Genomic DNA, 26,943 nt, shown 5'->3' with positions numbered 1-26,943 from the left:
TTTTTGTGTTTTTTCATTTAAGACAAATTAAATGAAGATAATAATAACAAATAATTTGTGTTTGCAATCATTTTCAGGAAGAAACGGAGTATTTTCTGATAGAATTGAAGAGGTGTCAATACTTTTGGCCACAACGTTAGTGTTTGGGCTACTACAGATAAAGGCACCCCAACAACAGGCACTGTCCATTCTTTCAAGAGAGACCCCAAATCACATGAACTTTCTATCCTTTACAATGGTGGTGCTCAACTTCTCAAGTGGAAACAAGCAATCCACAAAAATAGAAAGACTATAATGCTCACTGATGAGTGCTTTCTTCTTTATTACCATTACACCGCACAAAACACACTAGTAAGAGAGGGAGAGCGTTGCACAGAGGGCTGTTTTGCCCCATCTCATGCTACTAGTAATCGGAGTAGTAATTACAGCACTCCTGTGGATGGAGTCCAAGTGGGATCCTATCTGATACAAATATTGGAGATAATTTTATTGTGTACAGACAGGCAATCCAAAAATAAAAAAGACATTTTGGTCATATAGTAATGACCTTCATCTGTCAGACTGCCTATAAAGAACAAAAATCATATACAGTATATACACTCACCGGCCACTTTATTAGGTACACCATGCTAGTAACGGGTTGGACCCCCTTTTGCCTTCAGAACTGCCTCAATTCTTCGTGGCATAGATTCAACAAGGTGCTGGAAGCATTCCTCAGAGATTTTATTCCATATTGACATGATGGCATCACACAGTTGCCGCAGATTTGTCGGCTGCACATCCCAAAGATGCTCCATACAAGGCAGGATGGATCCATGCTTTCATGTTGTTTACGCCAAATTCTGACCCTACCATCCGAATGTCGCAGCAGAAATCGAGACTCATCAGACCAAGCAACGTTTTTCCAATCTTCTACTGTCCAATTTCGATGAGCTTGTACAAATTGTAGCCTCAGTTTCCTGTTCTTAGCTGAAAGGAGTGGTACCCGGTGTGGTCTTCTGCTGCTGTAGCCCATCTGCCTCAAAGTTCGACGCACTGTGCGTTCAGAGATGCTCTTAGGCCTACCTTGGTTGTAACGGGTGGCGATTTGAGTCACTGTTGCCTTTCTATCAGCTCGAACCAGTCTGCCCATTCTCCTCTGACCTCTGGCATCAACAAGGCATTTCCGCCCTCAGAACTGCCGCTCACTGGATTTTTTTTCTTTTTCGGACCATTCTCTGTAAACCCTAGAGATCGTTGTGCGTGAAAATCCCAGTAGATCAGCAGTTTCTGAAATACTCAGACCAGCCCTTCTGGCACCAACAACCATGCCACGTTCAAAGGCACTCAAATCACCTTTCTTCCCCATACTGATGCTCGGTTTGAACTGCAGGAGATTGTCTTGACCATGTCTACATGCCTAAATGCACTGAGTTGCCGCCATGTGATTGGCTGATTAGAAATTAAGTGTTAACAAGAAGTTGGACAGGTGTACCTAATAAAGTGGCCGGTGAGTGTGTATATATATATATCTATATATATAATTGTCTAAGGGTTTTTCCGTCTGTCTGTCTGTCTTTCTGTCTGTCTGTCTGTCTGTCTGTCTGTCTGTCTGTCTGTCTGTCCTGGAAATCCCGCGTCTCTGATTGGTCGAGGCTGCCAGGCACAGTATCGACGTAGATGTCATAATGGTTGCCATGGCGACGATGATGTCATAAAGGTTGCCTCGACCAATCAGCGACGGGCACAGTCTGCCGCGAATTCTGGAATCATCATTGTCCATATACTACGGGGACATGCATATTCTAGAATACCCGATGCGTTAGAATCGGGCCACAGTCTAGTATATATATATATATATATATATATACACACACCAGATCACCAAAATGAAAATCAACTATAGAGATGGAGTAATGCAACAAATCACAAATCCACCTTTTCCCCTGGTGTTGTTTTCCTTCCAGTGGTGTGCTTATTGAGTCATTCACTTCTTTTGAGATACTTATATGTTTGTTAAACTGTATGTCTTTTACTGCATTTAGTTATCCCAGGTTCTGTTACCTTATTTCTTTATTTTTCCTTAGGTTTTTTCCTTTCTCTCCCTTTTTCCTTTCTTTCTTCTTTGTTACTGCTCAAAGGTATTATTCTGGTCTTCCACGTTCCCTCCGTTTGAACATATAATTTATCTGCTTCATTGGTGGATTTGTGATTTGTTACATTACCCCACCTCTATTGTTAATTTTCATTTTAGTGACTTGATGTATATATACAGTGGTTTGAAAAAGTATTCACCCCCTCCCCTCCTCCTTGGCATTTTTTGTGTTTTGCTACCTCACAACCTGGAATTTCACTGTTTTTTTTTAGGGTTTGCATCAGTTCATGTAAAGACAAAATAACTGAAAACTTCAGTGTGCACAGTTATTCACCCCTCTAAAGTCAGTACTTTATAGAGCCAATTACAGCTGCAAGTTGCTTTGGATGAGTCTCTATGAGCTTTCCACATCTTGCCACGGGAATTTTTGCCCATTCCTCAAGGAAAAACTGCTCCAGCTCCTTTAAGATAGAAAGTTTCCTCTGGTGAACAGCAATCCTCAAGTCTGACCACAGATTCTAAATTGGATTAAAGTCTGAGCTTTGACTAGGCCACTCGAAAACATTTACACATTTCCCCTTGAACTACTTGAGTGTTGCTTTAACTGTATGCTTTGGGTCATTATCTTGTTGGAAGGTGAACTTCTGTCCCAGTCTCCAATCACTGACAGACTGAATTAGATTTTTCTCAAGAATTTCCCTGTATTTCGCACCATCCATCTTCCTCTCGACTCAGACCATTTTCCCTGTTCCTGCTGCCGAAAATCATCCCAACAGCATGATGCTGCCACCACCATCATGTTTCACTGTGGGGATGGTGTTCTTGGGGTGATGATCTGGTTTGGCGCCAGGATAGCGTTTAACTTGGTGGCCAAAAAGTTAAATTTTGGTCTCTTGGTCTCACCTGACCACAGCACCTTCCTCCATACATTTGAGGAGTCTTCTACATGTCTTTTGACAAGCAAAACGAGACTTACAATATTTGCATGTAAGCAAAGACTTTTTTTTCTGCCTACTCTTCCATAAAGGCCACCTCTATGGAGTATATGGCTTATTGTGCTCGTATGGACAGATACTCCAGTCTCTGCTTGAGAACTCTGCAGCTCCTTCAGGGTTACCCTTGGTTTCTGTGATGCATAACTGATTATTTGATGATAATAGATTTGATGGTGCTCTGGGTGATCATCAGAGATTGGGATTTTTTTTTTTTAATAAGGCAGCCTTGACTTGTACTTCTCAATAACTTTGTCCCAGTCTTGTTTGGAGATCTCTTTGGTCTTAATGGTGTTGTTTGGTTAGTGATGCCTCTGTGGCCTTTCAGAAAAGGTGTGTATATACTGACAGACCATGTGACACTAAGATTGTACACAGGTGCACTTCCTTTCACTAAGCATGTGACTTATGGAGGTAATTGCTTGTTCTATTAATTTTTAGGGGCTTCATAGCAAAAGGGTTGAATACTTATACACATGCCAGTTTTTAGTTACTTGATCCCATAAATTTAATTTATGCCTATATTTTTCTCACTTCACTTAGCCAACTTAGACTATTTATTGCTGATGCATCACGCTCAAATCGGATTACAAAAATATTTAAACATGGGCCGTAATCTAACAAAGCCTAAGGGGGGAAGGGGGGTGTGAATACTTTTGCAAGACACTGTATATATCTGTTTTTTGTTCTTTATATGCCGTCTGACAGATGAAGGTCATTATATGACTGAAACGTCTCCTATATTTTTGGATTGCCTGTACACAATAATATTATCTTCTTATAACATTTAGCTGAGTGCCAAGTGGTACCAGTAAGGCCTGTAGAAGTGCAAGTTCATGTAAAAGTCGGTCACCTCTGTCCATCACTCCCAATTCTTTGCTACAGTGTTCTGTGTGTTTTAATGGAAATAAAGAAGAAAACAAGTTGGTGTGTGCTTCAATTTACTTTCTCGGATAGTATATTTTTTGCATGTGGAGCTGCACTGCAACAATGATAGCCACTGAATTCTAATAAATCAGACATGAAGTATTAGAAGGTGGACCCTAATATTAAAAGCAGGAACCTAAGATGATAATCCACTGCATATGACAGTACCAGTGTAGGGATGAGATTTTACAAAATGTCATCAACAAAGTGTAGAGAAGAAAACCTGAAGCATCATTTTCCGACGCTGCAGATGTGACATTTGTAGTCTTTCCCTTTATGAGATGGAAATAACCCTCTAGACAGCATGCGATAAAATCGTTTAAATCAATGATCACTGCTTATCAGGCTCCTTCTGTAAGATGATGTATGAATGCATACTACATACCATCTTCGAAGATCAAGAACTTTCCGCTGCTTAATGTCATCCACAATAAAGTGTTGGCTGCAGTCTCTTAATGGCTTCACCTTTCTATCTGGTTTCTTCTTCGAGACCTGTTTATTGACCAGTCCTACATAAAACATAAAATACAAGAAGAAGGTGAATTAAAATATAATTATTATAGCTAAACTAGATCTGCAGAATGTAGATTTCAAGCAATTTGAAAGCTTTATTCCAGTTATATGAAATGATTGTCTATCCATAGGAAAGCTTCTCAAGCTCACTAGACATCTTTGAGCCTGTTTCAGAAGAAGAAGTTTCCAAGCTCCTCGCTTCTGCTCAGCCTACAACCTGCAACAGTGATCCCATTCCTTCACATCTCCTGCAGTCTCTCTCACCAGTGGTCACACCACTCACCTGACTAAAATATTTAACCTCTCTCTTTCTTCAGGTATCTTTCCCTCCTCATTTAAACATGCCATCATAACCCCTTTACTTAAAAAGCCATCCCTGGACCAGAACTGCACTGTTAACTACAGACCTGTCTCTAACCTTTCCTTCATCTCTAAACTCCTGGAACGCTTGGTCCACTCCCATCTAATCCGCTACCTTTCGGATAACTCTCTTCTCGACCCCCTACAATCTGGTTTCCGCCCTTTACACTCCACTGAAACTGCCCTCACTAAAGTCTCTAATGATCTAATAACAGCTAAATCCAAAGGTCATTGCTCCCTGCTGATTCTCCTGGATCTCTCTGCCGCATTTGACACTGTGGATCACCAGCTCCTTCTCACTATGCTCCGCTCCACAGGCCTCAAGGACACAGCCCTCTACTGGTTCTCCTCCTACCTCTCTGACCGCTCCTTCACTGTATCCTTTGCCGGCTCCTCTTCCTCTCCTCGTCCCCTTACTATCGGGGTTCCACAGGGCTCAGTCCTAGGCCCCCTCCTCTTCTCTCTATACACGGCCCCTATTGGACAAACAATCAGCAGATTTGGGTTCCAGTATCATCTCTATGCTGGTGACACCCAATTATACACTTCTTCCCCTGACATCACCCCTACCCTAATTAAAAATACCAAGGATTGTCTGTCTGCTGTCTCTAACATCATGTCCTCCCTCTATCTGAAACTAAATCTCTCCAAAAAGGAACTTCTTGTATTTCTCCCCTCTACTAACCTCACTCTACCCAACATCGAAATTACCCTGGAGGGTTCAACCATAACTCCCAAGCAGCATGCCCTCTGTCTTGGGGTCATATTCGACACCGAACTTGCCTTTACTCCCTATATTCAATCAGTCACTCGCTCTTGTCACCTGCATCTTAAAAACATCTCCAGAATCCGACCTTTTCTCACCTTTGAAACTGCTAAGACTCTTACTGTCGCTCTTATTCATTCTCGTCTGGACTACTTCAACTCTCTTCTGATCGGTCTCCCTCTTACCAAACTTTCTCCTCTCCAATCCATCTTGAATGCTGCAGCCAGGGTCATATTTCTGTCCAGCCGCTTCACCGATGCCTCCATCTTGTGCCAGTCATTACACTGGCTACCCATTCGCTACAGGGTCCAGTATAAACTCATTTCTCTCACCCACAAAGCCCTCCACAGTTCTGCACTGTCTTACATCTCCTCTCTCATCTCTGTCTATCACCCTACACGTGCCCTCCGTTCTACAAATGACCTAAGACTAACATCCCCCGTAATCCGAACCTCGCACCTCCGTCTCCAAGACTTCTCTTGTGCTGCGCCAGCTCTCTGGAATGCACTTCCCCAGACGATCAGACTGATACCTAGCCCCAACCTATTCAAGCGCGCTTTAAAAACCCATCTCTTCAAACAAGCCTACCACATCAACTACTCAGTAAACTAACTTTGCCCTGTTCCCTCCTTCCAAATATTATTCTGAATCTGCACCCTACTATTCATCTGTCTCCACACCCTCCATGCTCATGATAACTGCACTTGTTACTTGACTATTGCACTTAAACACACGGGCTGATGACCGGATCATGCAGCTTTATATGAAAATCCCTATTTACTATAATTGCCAGACCTGAAATAACAAGCACTTTTCACCTATTGTGTCCCCCCATTTCCTTGTAGATTGTAAGCTTGCGAGCACGGACCTCACTCCTAATGTCACTGTTTAAATTGTCTTAACTTGTATTGAATTTGTCTGTACATGTCCCCGCTTAATTGTAAAGTGCTGCGGAATATGTTGGCACTATATAAATAAAAATTATTATTATTATTATAAAGCTTACACATTCTATATCAGTGGGTGACCGAAGTGTAAGACCCCACAGCTAGCTGGATGGAAAGACACTATGCCTGCACGAGCATCTCTCCATTCATTCTCTATGTGACTGATGGACAAAGCAGATTACACTGCTTGAGTTTCTCCTGAAGTCCCATAGAGAATAGAGAGACAACTGAAGTTGCCCTTTCAGATGGGTGACAATGCTGCATGTTCTGGTGACCGGTGGGACCTACACGAATTTAGAAGTTGTTGTCACTTATCCTCCGGATAGGTTACACTTTCTTTTAACTGATATACCACTTTATCAATCATTTTCTATTGGAAATTAGTGAGCTTATTAATGATGAACAATAAAAATGCAGTTTATTATACGTTAAATATTATTAAAAATCATCTGAGGCTCTGCTACAGCAGTGACTTCAACGTAATACATTGTTACCTGTCTTCTGTCCTAAGTAATTAATACACTGTATCAGTTAGGGAGGGCTGCATTTAAAATTAATACCCCCAACATATGACGTATATGACATATAGGCACACAGTGCCATGTGGTGATCTACGGCTCTCATGTTAAAATATATATACTGTATATATATATATATATATATATATATATATATATATACACATACTGTATATATATACAGTATATATATATACTGTATATATACAGTATGTGTGTGTGTATATATATATATATATATATACACACTGTATATACCACTATATAGAATAACTTTAGATATATGCTATCATATACAGCAAGAATAAAAGCCAAACCAATGTATACCGGTCCAATGAACGCCAAAACACTCTTGGTCTCCACCAGGTGAACGGGGGCCTATGGATATATGCGATACATGCCAGGAGCTTTACCAATAGATTCATCTCATTTACATGGTAAACACTATATGAACAGAGCTCAGGCTGTTGGGACTTTTGTGCAGACTGAGGACATTGTACATTGTAGTGTGCAGTCTTGGATGGGACGCATTGGTTCTGTGCGGATGTTCATCCTTTATCCTTTGGTTGTAGGTATGAATGCTATCACTTACTGTAGAGCATGCCGAGATGGATAAATAGGGAGGAATTTGAACCTAAAGTTAGAAAGTTGCACAACTACAGCTAAGAAGTAAGATATGTGCTTAAATGGTAAGAAAAAGGCTAAATGTGTTTTTCATTTTAATAAACTGTGCCAAACAACCACAAAATCTTTTGTGCATGAATCCAGCTATTTACATGGGCACTTTTTTGTGTTAATGGTGATGTCCAGTCACAAGATGCTGATGACCTATTTTATAGGTCATCAATATCAATTCAATGGGTCTCGACACTTATTACCCCAGCTGATCGGTGAGGGTGCGGAGTGTCGGACCTCCACTGATCTGTTGATAGTGATGACCTGTCACAAAGGTAGGTCATCAATGTCTCATGACTGGACAATCTCTTTCAACTACAAGACAGGATCCATTTTGAACACTAACGTGTGTTAGAGGTGATAATGTGAGAACCACGGCTGTAATCCAGAAATGTGTTAAAGATGTTGCCTTGTTTACTGTTCGCTCTCGGTCACTTTTTGGATAGATTTTCTGAAGGTGAAAGAGCTAAACATGGAACCAGATAGTCATCATTTGTGAATGAAGGCATCCTGATCTTCACTCAGCCGATCCAATGGGCCAAAAACCTGTCAGCGTACGGCAGCTATAAAACGTCTTCAGACGCGTTCAAATTTTTTAAATTAGGAGGCATTTTATTTTTAAGGAGCTATGTACCTCTATTAACCCCTTGTTAAATGCCCAAGTCACAAGAGTAAAACAAATAAGTATTATACTCCTCTTCCGCACCAGCGCCTTTTCAACAACGTTGGCGCTGGGTCACACTGCACTCACAGAACATTGCTATATAAATTAGTCGCTGCGACCATTGAATGGCTGCGGGGTTTACTATTTTAACAGAAGCCAATTACCAACCACTGATTGGCTGCAGCGCTCGCATGACATAATGTCTCGCAAGTGCAAGGAGACCCAGCGTGGGCATTGCTACAATGACGCCAATGTGGGAGGGGAGTATAACCTTTATTTCACTTAGGAGACTTGTGGACAACTTCTAAGCCAGTCTATCACATTCTTCTAAAGCTATCTGATAATAGTGGCAATCATGTTATATCACTGTATGACCTAATCCTCATCCATGAGTCAGGCCTTAAATCAGTGACAAATACAGTAACACAATCACTGAGATAACTGACAATACATCACACAATTATAATTAATAGCCATAAATATTAACGTAAATGCTGTATTTTCATTCACGTCACCTGGTTTGGTCTTTATTTTTGTAGTCATTGTGTTAAAGTCAGATGTGTCAATCTCCCAGGCAAGAGGAAGAGTCCCAAGATTGGTAGACAATGAGTCCAAATTTGTGTCTTCATTATAATTACGATCAGGCTCATTAGCCTGACGATCAATGTAAGTCAGGGTATTGTTCAAGGCAGGTTTATCTTGAGAACTTGAGCTACCTACTGAGCTTGGAGTTTTGCACAGAGAGGTTGCTTGGTTCAGGAACGCATAGTCTGAACAAACAGTATAGAATTTTTCCCTTGTATGGGTCACTGGACATCCCCAAGGATAATTGCGTTCTCCCCCTGAACCCAGGTTTCCAGAATCCCCCACATGGAAGGACTTTACATTATCTTGTGAATGATCTCCCGGAGATTTCTCTTTAGACTTGTGCTCGTTGCTGGAGGTACCATTAGCTTCTCTGTCTGCCTCTACGTTAGGCATTGAATGAAAAGGCAAGATGGAGGTTAGCGCAGGCTTCAGGTAAATAGATATTCCTTCACTGATTATTTTCTGATATGATTCATATGCTTCATACTGAATGGAAATCCTGTAAGGTATAAAAATATATATATAACATTTTTATTTCCACTAAATGCTTGTTATCTTAATCATAAAAATAAAATAGGTGGGTACAGATAACACTAGGGTTGAATAGGTAATGTAGGGAAAAGTGAAGGATATAACGGGAGAAACTAAGGAATATGCAAGCATCGGATAAGACAAAATCAAATAAAAATAATAAAATAAAAACAAATTGGCGGTAAGTCAAAATCATGATAGAAAGTATATTTAACTAAACTGAAACTAAAAATGGAATAATTTCTTAAGAATGATTAGAATTATTTCTATCCATCCATGCTGCATGAAAGATCGAAATCCACAGAGTCCATGTCTCGTGTTATTCAGTCCGAAGCACTGGTCTAAATAAATCTATTTCCTTTATATTACATACCATGTATATGACATCCTCTAACATTGTGGAAACCTTCCAAAGATACTCCGTTTCTAGGAGCTGTTTGATCTGTTTTCAGGCAACTGGACAGTGGTTTGCTGCACATGACCGGAATTCAGTGGTTTAATGCCTTATCACTGTGTATTATTTTCTCTAATTATTTCATCTTGCTTTTATCCCTTTTAGGCTAGGTTCACATTGCGTTAGTGGGTGGTCGCTAACAGACAGCGTTGCACGGCGAAAATGTCGCAATTAACGCCGTGCAACGAATCCGTTAGCGCACCCATTGACAGCAATGTTGTTTCAGCCTGAAGCGCATCGCTAGCGCGTGCCTTTTTCGGCTCGCGCTAGCGATGTGCCGTTCTTTTGTGACGTGCCTCGGACGCTGCTTCCAGCGTCCGCGGCGCGCCCAAGGTCCGTTCCCCGCTCTCGCAGATCGGGGATCTGCGAGAGCGGGGACGTTAGCGCGACCCCTAAACGCGGCCCCTACAAATACATTGCATTAGTGCAATCCGCTAGCGCTAGCGCTAAACGGATTGCCCTAACGCAATGTGAACCTAGCCTTTTATGATCTACTAGATGGCAGCCCGATTCTAAAGAATCGGGAGTCTAGAATCCATATATACTTTATTTATTCAAATGTAAGAATAATACAATTAATAAATAATAGTAAGAAAGAACAAAAAATGGCTGCACTCACCAGCTCTTGACAATTCTTGACAGTACGGCACATTTCTGATTGGTCGCTCGCGGCAGGCGGCAACCAATCAGAAAAGTGCCGCGCACCACGAAGGCATATATCTTTGTCCACCCTGAGCGGGTGTAGGACGCTGGTGACGTCACTTATCTCCGGACATTATCTCCGGACAAAGCCACGGAAGTTGGCACAAATTGCCGGAAGTAGTATTCTAGGCAATTATATATTAGATTTTAATGTTATCAGTGTTTACCTTTGAACGTTTATATTGTATTGTCCTGTCACCAGCCATGTGTACGATTATCGGCCGAAAGTCTCTCTGGAACAAATAATCACCCCATGTAAAGGTATCTTTATAAGTTAAAGATTCAGAATACTATGACTTTTATCATATCCTGAACAGTCAAGTTTTTTATGAACCGTTAAGGTTTTCTGGTTGAAGTAAAAAAAACTCTGAGTGTTTACAGTTTGAAACCATAAAATGTTGAAAAATTATGTCATTCTTGAGTATATCACTCAATGGTGCTCATAAACGTGTCAAATTTGATCTATAATATACTTTAATATACGTTACTTTAATCTTTAATATACTTAAGAACAGGGCCCCAGACATCACATAGGGGGTCTGAAACACCGCACAGTGGTCCAAAATATCGCTGTGCTCTGCCTGGGGCCCCATATGCTGCCTGGGGCCCCTGTGCTCTGCCTGGGGCCCCATATGCTGCCTGGGGCCCCTGTGCTCTGCCTGGGGCCCCTGTGCTCTGCCTGGGGCCCCATGTTCTGCCTGGGGCCCCTGTGCTCTGCCTGGGGCCACTGTGCTCTGCCTGGGGCCCCATATGCTTCCTGGGGCCCCTGTGCTCTGCCTGGGGCCCCATATGCTGCCTGGGGCCCCTGTGCTCTGCCTGGGGCCCCATAGGCTGCCTGGGGCCCCTGTGCTCTACCTGGGACCACTGTGCTCTGCCTGGGGCCCCATATGCTGCCTGGGGCCCCTGTGCTCTGCCTGGGGCCCCATATGCTGCCTGGGGCCCCTGTGCTCTGCCTGGGGCCCCATAGGCTGCCTGGGGCCCCTGTGCTCTACCTGGGACCACTGTGCTCTGCCTGGGGCCCCATATGCTGCCTGGGGCCCCTGTGCTCTGCCTGGGGCCACTGTGCTCTGCCTGGGGCCCCATATGCTGCCTGGGGCCCCTGTGCTCTGCCTGGGGCCCCATATGCTGCCTGGGGCCCCTGTGCTCTGCCTGGGGCCACTGTGCTCTGCCTGGGGCCCCATGTTCTGCCTGGGACCACTGTGCTCTGCCTGGGACCCCATAAACTGCCTGGGGCCCCTGTGCTCTGCCTGGGACCACTGTGCTCTGCCTGGGGCCCCATATGCTGCCTGGGGCCCCTGTGCTCTGCCTGGGGCCACTGTGCTCTGCCTGGGGCCCCATATGCTGCCTGGGGCCACTGTGCTCTGCCTGGGGCCCCATATGCTGCCTGGGGCCCCTGTGCTCTGCCTGGGGCCCCATATGCTGCCTGGGGCCCCTGTGCTCTGCCTGGGGCCCCTGTGCTCTGCCTGGGGCCCCATGTTCTGCCTGGGGCCCCTGTGCTCTGCCTGGGGCCACTGTGCTCTGCCTGGGGCCCCATATGCTGCCTGGGGCCCCTGTGCTCTGCCTGGGGCCCCATATGCTGCCTGGGGCCCCTGTGCTCTGCCTGGGGCCCCTGTGCTCTGCCTGGGGCCCCATATGCTGCCTGGGGGCCCTGTGCTCTGCCTGGGGCCCCATGTTCTGCCTGGGGCCCCTGTGCTCTGCCTGGGGCCACTGTGCTCTGCCTGGGGCCCCATATGCTGCCTGGGGCCACTGTGCTCTGCCTGGGGCCCCATATGCTGCCTGGGGCCCCTGTGCTCTGCCTGGGGCCCCATATGCTGCCTGGGGCCCCATATGCTGCCTGGGGCCCCTGTGCTCTGCCTGGGGCCCCATATGCTGCCTGGGGCCCCTGCGCTCTGCCTGGGACCACTGTGCTCTGCCTGGGGCCCCATATGCTGCCTGGGGCCCCTGTGCTCTGCCTGGGGCCACTGTGCTCTGCCTGGGGCCCCATATGCTGCCTGGGGCTCCTGTGCTCTGCCTGGGTGTAGGACACTGGTGACGTCACTTATCTCCGGACATTAGCTCCGGACATTATCTCCGGACATTAGCTCCGGACATTAGCTCCGGACAAAGCCACGGAAGTTGGCACAAATTGCAGGAAGTAGTATTCTAGGCAATTATATATTAGACTATATAATTGTCTAAGGGTCACTTCCGTCTTTCTGTCTGTCTCGGAAATCCCAAGTCGCTGATTGGTCACGGCAAAACGGCCACGACCAATCAATGATGGGCCCAGTCCGGCAGCGAAATGGCCGCTCCCTACTCCCCTGCAGTCAGCACCCGCTCCATACTCCCCTCCAGTCAGCGAGACCGCTACGTCATCATCTCGCGAGACCGCAATGCACTCTTGGGACCGGAGCGTCGTGAGGAGCATCGGTAAACGCTGGCTGGATCCGGGGGGCCGACGGAGGGTCAGTATATAACTATTTTTTATTTTAATTCTTTTTTTAACAGGGATATGGTGCCCACATTGCTATATACTACGTGGGCTCTGTTAGATACTGCGTGGGCTGTGTTATATACTACATCTCTGTTCTATATACTACGTGGCTGTGGTATATATTACATGGCTGGGCAATATACTACATCGCTGTGCTCTATACTACGTGGCCTGTGTTATATACTGCATGGGCAGTGTTATATACTACGTCTCTGTGCTATATACTATGTGGTTATGCTATTTACAACGTGGCTGTGCAATGGAACGATATCCCTCAGACTAGGGAAAACCCTGTCTGTCCCTCTCCCAGAATTTACACTGATGGTGTGCTTGTCTGGGCCGCCAGGCCTGACCCTGACTCCTGTTTCAGCCCTATGCTGAAACCTCCACCTGTCACCCAGTGATTAGACCACACACCAACCTCCACAGAAAGCACAGACAGGGAAAACTAAAAAACGCACCACGCCGCAGACACACAGGAAAAACACTATAATGTGCACAGGGCAAAACAAACACAAATATAGGAAGGAGAAATATGACAAAGGATAATACACCACCAGATACGATATTTCTTCTCCTAGACCACCACTCCAGACCGAGATCACCAGGCACAAGACACAAGCTATAATCGGCGATGCCCAAAGTCCAGAATGACTATTTAAAGGCCACGGGCGTGACCCAGCCTCCAACCAGATTACCAGCTAGATTAACCCCAGACAACCTGGATAAAATCTAGCCAGCGCCACTGAGCGTATAGTGGACGAATGTGGAATTACCGCTGTCTGCCGGACACCCTAGTATAATTAGCATCCGACATGACAGTACCCCGCCTTCTACGAGGGACCCCAGGGCCCTCACGACTTACAGGACCCGGCTTGTCCAGATGGCAGCGGTGAAACATACTGTTATGACCCCAATGGCAGAGGGTCTCAGGAATAAATACCAAGTCTGCAAACACAAAAAACCAGCTCATAGGGCAGTGGTAACTGGGCTGACCATATATCTAATCCTAGCACCACAAATAGAAGTAGCCGGGGAACGTGCCTACGTTGGTTCTAGACGTCTCGCGCCAGCCGGAGAACTAACTAACCCTAGAAGGGAAAAGAAAGACCTTTCTTGCCTCCAGAGAAAAGACCCCAAAAGTTGGATACAAGCCCCCAACAAATAGTAACGGTGAGGTAAGAGGAAAAGACAAACATAAGAATGAGCTAGGTATTTAGCAAAGAGAGGCCCACTAGCTAATAGCAGAATACAGTAAGATGACTTATATGGTCAGCAAAAAACCCTATTAAAATATCCACGCTGGATATTCAAGAACCCCCGAACCGTCTAACGGCCGGGGGGAGAACACCAGCCCCCTAGAGCTTCCAGCAAGGTCAGAAATCACATTTAGTACAAGCTGGACAAAAAATAGTAGCAAGCAAGTAACTCAAAAAACAAAGAAGCAAGACTTAGCTTAACTTTGCAAGAGCCAGGACCAGCAGACAGGAGCAACAGAAGGATCTGATTACAACGATGCCAGGCACTGGACTAAGGATCCAGGAAGTTAATATAGCGACACCCCTGGACTAACGACCCAGGTGAGTGCCAAACAGAAAAAAGACAATCCCAGAGTCATACCACTAGTGACCACAAGAGGGAGCCAAAAAAGTCTAATTCATAACACATGCTGACCAGCCGGTCCGCATGTATGTCCGAAGCTGGTACCCAAGACCTCTCTTCCAGCCCATAACCATGCCAGTGTACCAGGTACTGTAATGTGCGGCGCACTATACGAGAGTCAACCACCTTGGAGACTTCAAAATCCAAATTGCCATCCACCAAGACTGTGAAACACGTTGTGTATTTTATATACCGTAGGAAGCTCCAATCGGTAGGCTACCGGGTTAATGATGGCGGCGACCCTAAATGGACCAATAAACCTTGGACCCAATTTAAGGGATGGTACTTTGAGTTTTATGTTTTTTGTGGACAACCACACCCAATCACCCACACTGAGGTCCGGACCTGGCACACGTCTACTGTCAGCCACTCGTTTGTACCTTGCACCCACGCTCAGCAAGCGCTGTTTCACTCTCCTCCAAACAGATGATTGTTGTGCTCCTAGCTGGTCCTCCTCCGGAACGCCAGCAGAGCCACCCTGACGCAGAGTACAAATTTGAGGATGGTGCCCGTAAACACAAAAGAACGGGAACTCCCCAGACGATTCCTGGCGGTGATTATTAATGGCAAACTCAGCCAAAGGAAGGAACGTCGACCATTCCTCCTGGTTGTCAGAAACAAAGCAGCGTAAGTAATGCTCCAAATTCTGGTTCATACGCTCGGTCTGACCATTTGACTGAGGATGAAACGCCGAAGAATGCGACAACTTGATCCCCAGCCGTGAGCAAAATGCTTTCCAAAACTTTGCCACAAACTGAGTACCCCTATCAGACACTATATCAGACGAGACCCCGTGAAGTCTGACCACCTCCTGCACAAAAACCTGAGCCAGAGTCTTCGCGTTAGGCAATGAAGGCAAGGACACAAAGTGCGACATCTTTGAGAACCGATCAACAACCACCAAGATGACCGTGTTCCCAGCTGAGGAGGGTAGGTCTGTAATAAAATCCATGGAGATCTCCGTCCATGGCCTACTGGGTACCCCTAGAGGATGTAATGAGCCAGCAGGACGGGAGCGAGGCATCTTAGCCCTAGCACACGTGGTACATGCTGATACGTACGAGACCACTTCCTGTCGGATTTTGGGCCACCAAAACCGACGCGACACCAACTCCAAGGTACCCCTAACCCCTGGATGGCCAGGCAGAACAGTATCATGATGCTCACCCAACACCTTTAGGTGAAGATGGAGTGGTACACATGATTTGTTAATGGGAAGCTCTGGTGGTACTTCCTCCTGAGCCTCGGCAATCTCAGCCTCAACCTCTGTCGTGAGAGCCGAGACCACTACACCCTTTTGGAGGATGGGTACCGGATCTTCCCGAGGTTCTCCCCCTGGAAAACACCTGGATAAAGCATCTGCCTTAGTGTTCTTAGACCCCGGACAGCAAGTGACAAAAAAGTTGAATCGTGTGAAGAACAATGCCCAGCGAGCCTGCCTGGGGGACAGACGCTTGGCTGACTCTAAATAAAGCAGATTTTTATGGTCGGTGATAACTGTAACCTGGTGGACCGACCCCTCCAAGAAGTGTCGCCATTCCTCAAAAGCCAACTTGATAGCCAACAACTCCCTGTTGCCGATATCGTAGTTACGTTCGGCGGGCGACAGCTTCTTGGAAAAGTAGGCGCATGGACGCAACTCGCCCAAGGATGAGCCTTGTGACAGTACCGCCCCCACTCCAACCTCAGACGCATCGACTTCCACGGTAAATGGGGGCCGAAGAAAAACTTCTTCAGAAATTCGAATGCGCACACAGCAGCCTCAGGCCAGGCGGAGAAATTGGTACCCTTTTTCGTCATGTCAGTAAGCGGTTTAGCAATGGTAGAAAAATCTTTGATAAATTTTCTATAATAATTAGAAAATCCAAGGAATCGCTGGAGTGCTTTTAGGTTATCAGGCCGTTCCCAATGCAGCACCGCTTGCACCTTAGCGGCGTCCAATTTAAACCCTGAAGCAGACACAATATAACCCAAGAAAGGCAACTCCTGAACCGAAAATACACATTTCTCCAGTTTTGCATAGAGCTTATTTTCTCTGAGTAGCTGTAACACCTGCCTCACATGCTCTAAATGAGTATCACGGTCGCATGAATAAATGAGAATGTCATCTAGGTACACAATAAAGAATTTCCCCAGTACATGCGAGAACACATCATTTATGAAATGTTGAAATACAGCAGGCGCGTTTGTCAACCCAAATGGCATCACCAAATTTTCAAAATGACCCTCAGGAGTATTAAAAGCCATCTTCCACTCATCACCTTGACGGACTCTTATGAGGTTGTACGTCCCCCTGAGGTCAAGCTTGGAAAACCACTTGGCACCAGCCACCTGGTTGAACAAATCAGGTATCAGTGGCATAGGGTATGGATCACGAACCGTAATCTGGTTTAACTCCCTGAAATCCAGACACGGGCGTAGTCCGCCATCTTTCTTCTTAACGAAGAAGAACCCCGCTGCCACCAGCAGGGCCGCCATCAGGGCATTACAGCCATGACTGGCGTATGGGGCCCGGTGGGCAGAGGGGGCCCGCATCAGGCCCCGTCTAATCTGCTCACCGGGCCCCGCCTGCAGGCGCTGCGGCACACTATTGACGTGCGGGCCCGTGCCCGCACGTCAATAGTTAACAGCCGCCGCCAGCCAGTCGGAGGCTGGCAGCAGACTCGAGCGGCCGCAGTGCGCAGTCGCACTTCGCCGGCGTCTGACGTCATCATCAGCCGCCGGCGAGTGCGTCCTTCACCTGCATGGAGAAAGTGAGCTTCGCCCGCCGCAGGAGCACGGCCAGGTAAGAAGTACATATATTTTTTTTTTGGTAGCGGCGATCCAGGGGGGGGGCCCGGGGCAGTATGCTGGACACGGGGGCAGTGTGCTGGACACGCTGGGGCAGAGGAGATGCTGGACACAGGTGCAGAATGCTGGACACAGGGGCAGTATGCTGGACACGCTGGGGCAGAGGAGATGCTGGACACAGGGGCAGAATGCTGGACAAAGGGGCAGAAAGCTGGGCAGAGGAGATGCTGGACACAGGGGCAAAATGCTGGACAAAGGGGCAGAAAGCTGGACACAGGGGCAGAGGAGATGCTGGACACAGGGGCAGAATGCTGGACAAAGGGGCAGAAAGCTGGACACAGGGGCAGAGGAGATGCTGGACACAGGGGCAGAATGCTGGACACGGGGGCAGAAAGCTGGACACGGGGGCAGAGGAGATGCTGGACACGGGGGCAGAATGCTGGACACGAGGGCAGTTTGCTGGACACGGGGGCAGTATGCTGGACACGGGGGCAGTATGCTGGACACGGGGGCAGTATGCTGGACACGGGGGCAGAATGCTGGACACGGGGGCAGAATGCTGGACACGCTGGGGCAGAGGAGATGCTGGACACAGGGGCAGAAGAGATGCTGAACACAGGAGCAGTATGCTGGACACGGGCAGAATGCTGGACAAAGGGGCAGAATGCTGGACACAGGGGCAGTATGCTGGACACAGAGGCAGTATGCTTGACACGGGGCAGTATGCTGGACACGGGGCAGAATGCTGGACACGGGGGCAGTATACTGGACACGGGGGCAGTATGCTGGACACGGGGGCAGTATGCTGGACACGGGGGGCAGAAAGCTGGACATTGGGGCAGAAATCTGGACACAGGGGCAGAAAGCTGGACACAGGGGCAGAATGGAGATACGGGGCATGATTGGAGACACAGGGGGCAGGATGAAAAACATGGCGGCATGACTGGAGACACTGGGGCATGACTGGAGACAGATGGGGCAGGATTGGAAACAGATGGGGCAGGATTGGAAACAGATGGGGCAGGATTGGAAACAGATGGGGCAGAATGGAGACACAGGGGGCATGATTGCAGACATGGGGGCATGATTGGAGACGGGGCAGAATGGTGATATGGGCATGATTGGAGACACTGGGGGCAGGATTGGAGACAGATGGGGCAGGATCATGGGGCAGGATGGATACGATGGAGACAGATGGGGCAGGATGGGGAGATCATATGGGGCAGAATGGATACTCATTAGGGCAGGATGCGAGAACATATGGCTGATGCCAGGAATGAGACACACGGGGGCTAGGATGGCGAATATTATTACCATAGGGGCTAATTAAGTAATATTATTACTGCAGTTATGTATTTATTTTATTTTTTGAGTATACTGTTTTAAATGGGGGGCGGTCCTGTTACTGTGTAGAGTGATACTATGTTGCCTTCTTCATGTGGTGTAATGTAGAAGTTGGGAAAATTAAGTAATGTGTTCTGCAAGCGGAACTCTAGATAACTGTGTTATTTCCTGCAGAAACGAGCCCTGGCTGGATGAAGTGATGGCGGTCTGTTCTGGATGAAAGATGAAGGACTTCACCTAGAGACGTCACTGGTGAGTCAGTGTTACCTATACACTGACACTACACTGTACACTATATGCAGAGCTCCTGTGTATAATGTCACCAGTGATCACTGTATAACCTGTACACAGACACTGCATACTAAGTACAGATCTCCTGTGAATACTGGCACTTATGGTGATTATTCAGTCACTATGTGGTGGTAATATGTGGTCTGGACATGGTGTTGTGGTATTTGTTCCTTGTATTTGATATTATTCGGTCACTGTGGTGGTAATATGGTATCTGGTCATGGTGCTGCTGTATTTGTTCCTTGTATGTGATATTATTCGGTCACTGGTGGTAATATGGTGTCTGGTCATGGTGCTGTGGTATTTGTTCCTTGTATGTGGTATTATAGGTCATTTTAAAAATTGAAAAATAAATAAAAATATACCTAAATTGTATTGCATATTTTAACAAATATTTAATAGGTTACAGTAGAGTAGGGCCTGGCCAAAAGTGTCTACCTTGTCATTTTGGTGGCTTAAAAAATCTTTTGGCCAAAACAAAAGCTGCCGGCTTTATGTGTGATCTGGTGATGGGAACTGTCAATGTGTGATAGGTGAGAAGTGGAGATTTTCCAAGAGAGAGCGGTGGGACGGTGGACAGTTCGAGGGGTGGAGCGTGGAGGCGGGGCTGGGGTGGAGCCTGGGTGGAGTCTCAAGGGGGCCCCGAAAATTTTGCCAGTATGGGGCCCCGAAATTTCTAGTGGCAGCCCTGGCCACCAGCGAGGACAAAGGCCTGATGTGCCCTTTGCTCAAACTCTCAGCAATGAAGTCTTTTAAAGCTTGCCTCTCAGGACCAGAGATGTTAAACATCCTAGCTTTCGGCAATTTGGCCCCTGGTTTAAACCTAATAGTACAGTCATAGGGTCGATGTGGTGGCAATTCTGAGCTACCCTTCTCAGAGAACACATCTGCGAAATCCAGCAGTGACTCAGGAATGCTAGGAGTCACAGCGGACATACATGTGGCCAGGCAATTCTCCTGGCAGAATCCGCTCCATTGAATTATGCCCTGAGTTTTCCAGTCAATCACTGGGTTGTGCATAGACAACCATGGAAAACCCAGAACCATTTGTGCAGGAAGATTACTGAGCACCCTACATGTAACTTGCTCAGAATGTAGGACCCCAATGTGGAGTTTAACCTCAGCCACAAACTCAGTAATCTCCCCCTGTGGGAGTGGAGTAGCACCCGGATAGGATGAGGCAGTTTTTCGACCGTGAACCCGGCCGTGCGCGCAAACTCCTCATCAATGAGATTAGTGGCCGACCCACTATCCACAAAAACATTGATTGGCAGCTCTCTGCCAGCGACCATAACTCTGGCAGGGAGCATACATTGAGAGACCACCATGGAGGATATGCATAAGCTCAGATTGGCCTCCTCCACACCCTCTGAGCTTAGTAGTTTTCCGCCGTTGCGCTTTTCTTAGAAAACAGAGGACAAGCATTTACATAATGCCCTTTTTTACCACAGCAAAAACAGGCTCCCTGCTTCCTGAGTGAGGGGGTTCGATGATGTGACACCCCTGCGATTTGCATAGGCTCCGTGGGCTCACCTGTAGCAACCTCACGTGCACCTACGCCCTCCCCCATAAGCGGCGTCTCTTGCACCCCCTGATGCTAACGGCGATCAATGCAGACAACAAGACTCATGGCAGACTCTAGAGAAGCAGGAGTCTCATACATCAGGAGGGCTTGTTTAACCCTTCTCGACACCCCATGTACAAACTGACTCCGCAACGCAGGGTCATTCCATTGTGTGTCCACCGTCCAGCGGCGAAATTCAGAACAGTAATCCTCCGCCATTCGCTCCCCCTGGTGGAGAGCGCGTATTTTAGATTCTGCTACAGCCAATCTGTCAGGATCATCATATATGAGTCCAAGAGCAGAAAAAAAAAACTCCACTGAGTTAAATGCAGCTGAATCAGATGGTAATGAAAATGCCCATGCTTGGGGGTCTCCGTTCAGTAATGAAAATACCAGGCCCACACGCTGAGCCTCATTACCTGAGGAAACCGGCGCATACGAAAATATAATTTGCAAGCTTCATGAAAAACAACAAATTTACTGCGTTCCCCAGCAAACCTCTCAGGTAAAGGGATCTTTGGCTCTGCAACTCTACCTGCAGTTTCAGTTTGCACATTAGATACTACAAGACCCTGTTGCTGAACTGCCCCCTTCAACTCAGTGACCTGTAAGGACAGCGCCTCCAACTGGCGGGTTATGGAAGTCATGGGATTCATGGCATCCAAAATTTATTTAGTCCGATTATAATGTCACGGGGGTACTGGGTAGACTACAGCTGATTACCCGGGCCCCTGCGATATCCCTCAGACTAGGGAAAACCCTGTCTGTCCCTTTCCCAGAATTTACACTGATGGTATGCTTGTCTGGGCCGCCAGGCCTGACCCTGACTCCTGTTTCAGCCCTATGCTGAAACCTCCACCCGCCACCCAGTGATTAGACCACACACCAACCTCCACAGAAAGCACAGACAGGGAAAACTAAAAAACGCACCACGCCGCAGACACAGGAAAAACACTATAATGTGCACAGGGCAAAACAAACACAAATATAGGAAGGAGAAATATGACAAAGGATAATACACCACCAGAAGATACGATATTTCTTCTCCTAGACCACCACTCCAGACCGAGATCACCAGGCACAAGACACAAGCTATAATCGGTGACTCCCAAAGTCCAGAATGACTATTTAAAGGCCACGGGAAAGACCCAGCCTCCAACCAGATTACCAGCTAGATTAACCCCAGACAACCTGGATAAAATCTAGCCGGCGCCACTGAGCGTATAGTGGATGAATGTGGAATTACCGCTGTCTGTCGGACGCCCTAGTGTGAATAGCGTCCGACATGACAGTCTGTGCTATATACTACGTGTCTGTGCTATATACTACGTGGCTGGACAATATACTACATGGCTGGGCAATATACTACGTGGGCTGTGCTATATACTATGTGGGCTGTGTTATATACTACGTGGGCTGTGTTATATACTACGTGGGCTGTGTTATATACTACGTGGCTGCTATATACTACGTGGGCTGTGTTATATACTACGTGGGCTGTATGCTACTTGGGCTGTGCTATATTTCTCTGCTGTATCTGTGCATCATGAATCGTGGTATGCATTAAAGAGGGGGGCCCACTGAGACTTGTTTCGCCCAGGGCCCTCAAAAACCTGGAGCAGGCCCTGGCTTCACTGATTGTTCGCGGCCGGGCGTGACGAATCAGCGACAGGCGCAGTCCACCCGCGAATTGGCGCGGAATTTGAACCACGCTTCGCTAATTGGTCGCGCCTGGCCGGCTGAATCCTCTGTATAAATTGCATTATTCTGAAAACTTTATAAATAAACTACGTACATATTCTAGAATACCCGATGTGTTAGAATCGGGCCACCATCTAGTAATTATAATAAACATGTGGCCAAAATATGTAAACTCTTTCATTTTAGTCCAGCAAAGTACCATGTTGAACATGTGGATGCCATGAAGAGTATTTATGGTAATGCCAGTAAATGATGGAGCAGGCTTCTGTGTAATCAGGCCCATGCCAACATAGAGTGATAAGTGACAACTCGGATTTTTGTGTAGTTTGCTCTGGACTTTAACAGGTATTTTTTGTATAAGACATTTACAGAGTTTCTGGACATTGGTACATACAGTCATGGCCAAAAGTATTGACACCCCTGCAATTCTGTCAGATAATACTCAGTTTCTTCCTGAAAATGATTGCAAACACAAATTCTTTGTTATTATTACCTTCATATAATTTGTCTTAAATGAAAAAACACAAAAAGAATTGTCCTAAAGCCAAATTGGATATAATTCCACACCAAACATAAAAAAGGGGGTGGACAAAAGTATTGGCACGTTTGAAAAATCATGTGATGCTTCTCTAATTTGCGTAATTAAAGGGAACCTATCACCCCGTTTTTTAAAGATTAAATAAAAATAGTGTGAAATAGGGGCAGAGCTGGGCTTTACATTACTGCCTTTTTGGTGCCTTTACACCCCCGTTAGGCTGCCGAAATACCTTTGTGAAGTGGCCGTTTTGTCCTGTCACTCAAGTTGGTCAGGTCGGATGGGCGTGGTCACAGCGCTGTTTCTCCCCCAGATCAGGCTCATCATTACGTTGGTGGCGTAGTGGTGTGCGCATGTCCAAGGTCCCGAATCCTGCACAGGGGTGTGAAAATAGCAGCGATGTCCGTTATTCCATTGGTGGTCGGTGGGCACGGCCATCTTGCTTTGGCCGCGCGTGCGCAGAAGCGGCGCTCTGCTGGCCGCGGCTTCAGGAAAATGGCCGCGGGCATCCGCGCGTGCGCAGATGGCTATCGCGGCGGCCATTTTCGTGAAGCCGAGATGCGAACTCTGCTTCACGAAAATGGCCTCCGCGATAGCCATCTGCGCACGCGCGGATGCCCGCGGCCATTTTCCTGAAGCCGCGGCCAGCAGAGCGCCGCTTCTGCGCACGCGCGGCCAAAGCAAGATGGCCGCGCCCACCGACCACCAATGGAATAACGGACATCGCTGCTATTTTCACACCCCTGTGCAGGATTCGGGACCTTGGACATGCGCACACCACTACGCCACCAACGTAATGATGAGCCTGATCTGGGGGAGAAACAGCGCTGTGACCACGCCCATCCGACCTGACCAACTTGAGTGACAGGACAAAACGGCCACTTCACAAAGGTATTTCGGCAGCCTAACGGGGGTGTAAAGGCACCAAAAAGGCAGTAATGTAAAGCCCAGCTCTGCCCCTATTTCACACTATTTTTATCTAATCTTTAAAAAACGGGGTGATAGGTTCCCTTTAACAGCACCTGTAACTTACCTGTGGCACCTAACAGGTGTTGGCAATAACTAAATCACACTTGCAGTCAGTTGACATGGATTAAAGTTGACTCAACCTCTGTCCTGTGTCCTTGTGTGTACCACATTGAGCATGGAGAAAAGAAAGAAGACCGAAGAACTGTCTGAGGACTTGAGAAACCAAATTGTGAGGAAGCATGAGCAATCTCAAGGCTATAAGTCCATCTCCAAAGACCTGAATGTTTCTGTGTCTACTGTGCGCAGTGTCATCAAGAAGTTTAAAGCCAATGGCACTGTGGCTAACCTCCCTAGATGTGGACGGAAAAGAAAAATTGACAAGAGATTTCAACGCAAGATTGTGCGGATGTTGGATAAAGAACCTCGACTAACATCCAAACAAGTTCAAGCTGCCCTGCAGTCCGAGGGTACAACAGTGTCAACCCGTACTATCCATCGGCATCTGAAAGAAAAGGCATTTTATGGTAGGAGACCCAGGAAGACCCCACTTCTTACCCCGAGACATAAAAAAGCCAGGCTGGAGTTTGCCAAAACTTACCTGAAAAAGCCTACAACGTTTTGGAAGAATGTTCTCTGTCAGATGAGACAAAAGTAGAGCTTTTTGGGCAAAGGCATCAACATAGAGTTTACAGGAGAAAAAAAGAGGCATTCAAAGAAAAGAACACGGTCCCTACAGTCAAACATGGCGGAGGTTCACTGATGTTTTGGGGTTGCTTTGCTGCCTCTGGCACTGGACTGCTTGACTGTGTGCATGGCATTATGAAGTCTGAAGACTACCAACAAATTTTTCAGCATAATGTAGGGCCCAGTGTGAGAAATGTTATGACCCCAATGGCGAGGGTCTCAGAGGAACGTGGAAGTCTGCAGAATACAAAAATCCAGCTCATAGGGCAGTGGTAACTGGGTTGACCATATATCTACTCCTAACGCCAACACTAGAAGTAGCCGGGGATCATTCCTACGTTGATTCTAGATGACACGCGCCAGCCGGAGAATCTAGCTACCCCTAGTAGAGGAAAACAAAGACCTTTCTTGCCTCCAGATAAGGGGACCCCAAAGCTGGATAGAAGCCCCCCACAAATAATGACGGTGAGGTAAGAGGAAATGACAAACACAGAAATGAACCAGGTTTAGCACAGAGAGGCCCGCTTACTGATAGCAGAATAAAGAAAGGTAACTTATATGGTCAACAAAAACCCTATCAAAATCCACACTGGAAATTCAAGAACCCCCGAACCGTCTAACGGTCCGGGGGGAGAACACCAGCCCCCTAGAGCTTCCAGCAAAGGTCAGGATATAGATTTGGAACAAGCTGGACAAAAATACAAAACCAAAACAAATAGCAAAAAGCAAAAGGCAGACTTAGCTGATATAACTGGAACCAGGATCAGTAGACAAGAGCACAGCAGACTCTGATAACTACGTTGCCAGGCATTGAACTGAAGGTCCAGGGAGCTTATATAGCAACACCCCTAACTAACGACCCAGGTGCGGATAAAAGGAATGACAGAAAAACCAGAGTCAAAAAACTAGTAACCACTAGAGGAAGCAAAAAGCAAATTCACAACAGTACCCCCCCCCTTAGTGAGGGGTCACCGAACCCTCACCACGACCACCAGGGCGATCAGGATGAGCGGCATGAAAGGCACGAACTAAATCGGCCGCATGAACATCAGAGGCGACCACCCAGGAATTATCCTCCTGACCATAGCCCTTCCACTTGACCAGGTACTGAAGCCTCCGCCTGGAGAGGCGAGAATCCAAGATCTTCTCCACCACGTACTCCAACTCGCCCTCAACCAACACCGGAGCAGGAGGCTCAGCAGAAGGAACTACAGGCACAATGTACCGCCGCAACAAGGACCTATGAAATACATTGTGAATAGCAAACGACATAGGAAGATCCAGACGAAAAGATACAGGATTAAGGATTTCCAATATCTTGTAAGGCCCAATAAAACGAGGTTTAAATTTGGGAGAGGAGACCTTCATAGGAACAAAGCGGGAAGAAAGCCATACCAAATCCCCAACGCGTAGTCGGGGACCCACACCGCGGCGGCGGTTGGCAAAGCGCTGAGCCTTCTCCTGTGACAACTTCAAGTTGTCCACCACATGATTCCAGATCTGCTGCAACCTATCCACCACAGAATCCACCCCAGGACAGTCAGAAGGCTCCACATGACCCGAAGAAAAGCGAGGATGGAAACCAGAGTTGCAGAAAAAAGGCGAAACCAAGGTGGCGGAACTAGCCCGATTATTAAGGGCAAACTCAGCCAACGGCAAGAATGTCACCCAATCGTCCTGATCAGCAGAGACAAAACACCTCAAATAAGCCTCCAAAGTCTGATTGGTTCGCTCCGTCTGTCCATTAGTCTGAGGATGGAAAGCAGACGAAAACGACAAATCAATGCCCATCCTACTACAAAAGGATCGCCAGAACCTGGAAACGAACTGGGATCCTCTGTCTGACACAATATTCTCAGGGATGCCGTGCAAACGAACCACGTTCTGGAAAAACACAGGAACCAGATCGGAAGAGGAAGGCAGCTTAGGCAAAGGAACCAAATGGACCATCTTGGAGAAGCGATCACATATCACCCAGATAACGGACATGCCCTGAGATAGCGGAAGATCAGAAATGAAATCCATGGAGATATGTGTCCAAGGTCTCTTCGGGACAGGCAAGGGCAAGAGCAAACCGCTGGCACGAGAACAGCAAGGCTTAGCTCGAGCACAAGTCCCACAGGACTGCACAAATGACCGCACATCCCTTGACAAGGAAGGCCACCAAAAGGACCTGGCCACCAGATCTCTGGTGCCAAAAATTCCCGGGTGACCTGCCA

At 47.0% G+C, this 26,943-nt stretch overlaps 1 protein-coding gene across 1 annotated transcript in view; it reads right to left on the bottom strand.

Annotated features, from left to right (window-relative positions):
• BIVM (basic, immunoglobulin-like variable motif containing) overlaps positions 1 to 26,943 on the bottom strand; it is an 82,176-nt gene that overhangs the window by 46,376 nt on the left and 8,857 nt on the right. The window contains exons 2-3 of the mRNA XM_077297056.1: positions 8,952 to 9,523; positions 4,379 to 4,502 (exon numbers count right to left, since the gene is read on the bottom strand). Coding sequence (XP_077153171.1) covers positions 4,379 to 4,502; positions 8,952 to 9,417 — 590 coding nt within the window. The 5' untranslated portion in view covers positions 9,418 to 9,523. The remainder of the gene's footprint in view (positions 1 to 4,378; positions 4,503 to 8,951; positions 9,524 to 26,943) is intronic.

Source organism: Ranitomeya variabilis, chromosome 3 (genome assembly GCF_051348905.1).
Source record: "Ranitomeya variabilis isolate aRanVar5 chromosome 3, aRanVar5.hap1, whole genome shotgun sequence".
In the NCBI taxonomy this organism is placed as follows: domain Eukaryota; kingdom Metazoa; phylum Chordata; class Amphibia; order Anura; family Dendrobatidae; genus Ranitomeya; species Ranitomeya variabilis.
The sequence above is the reverse complement of the archived record's forward strand: the minus strand, read 5'-3'. Positions and strand labels throughout refer to the sequence as shown.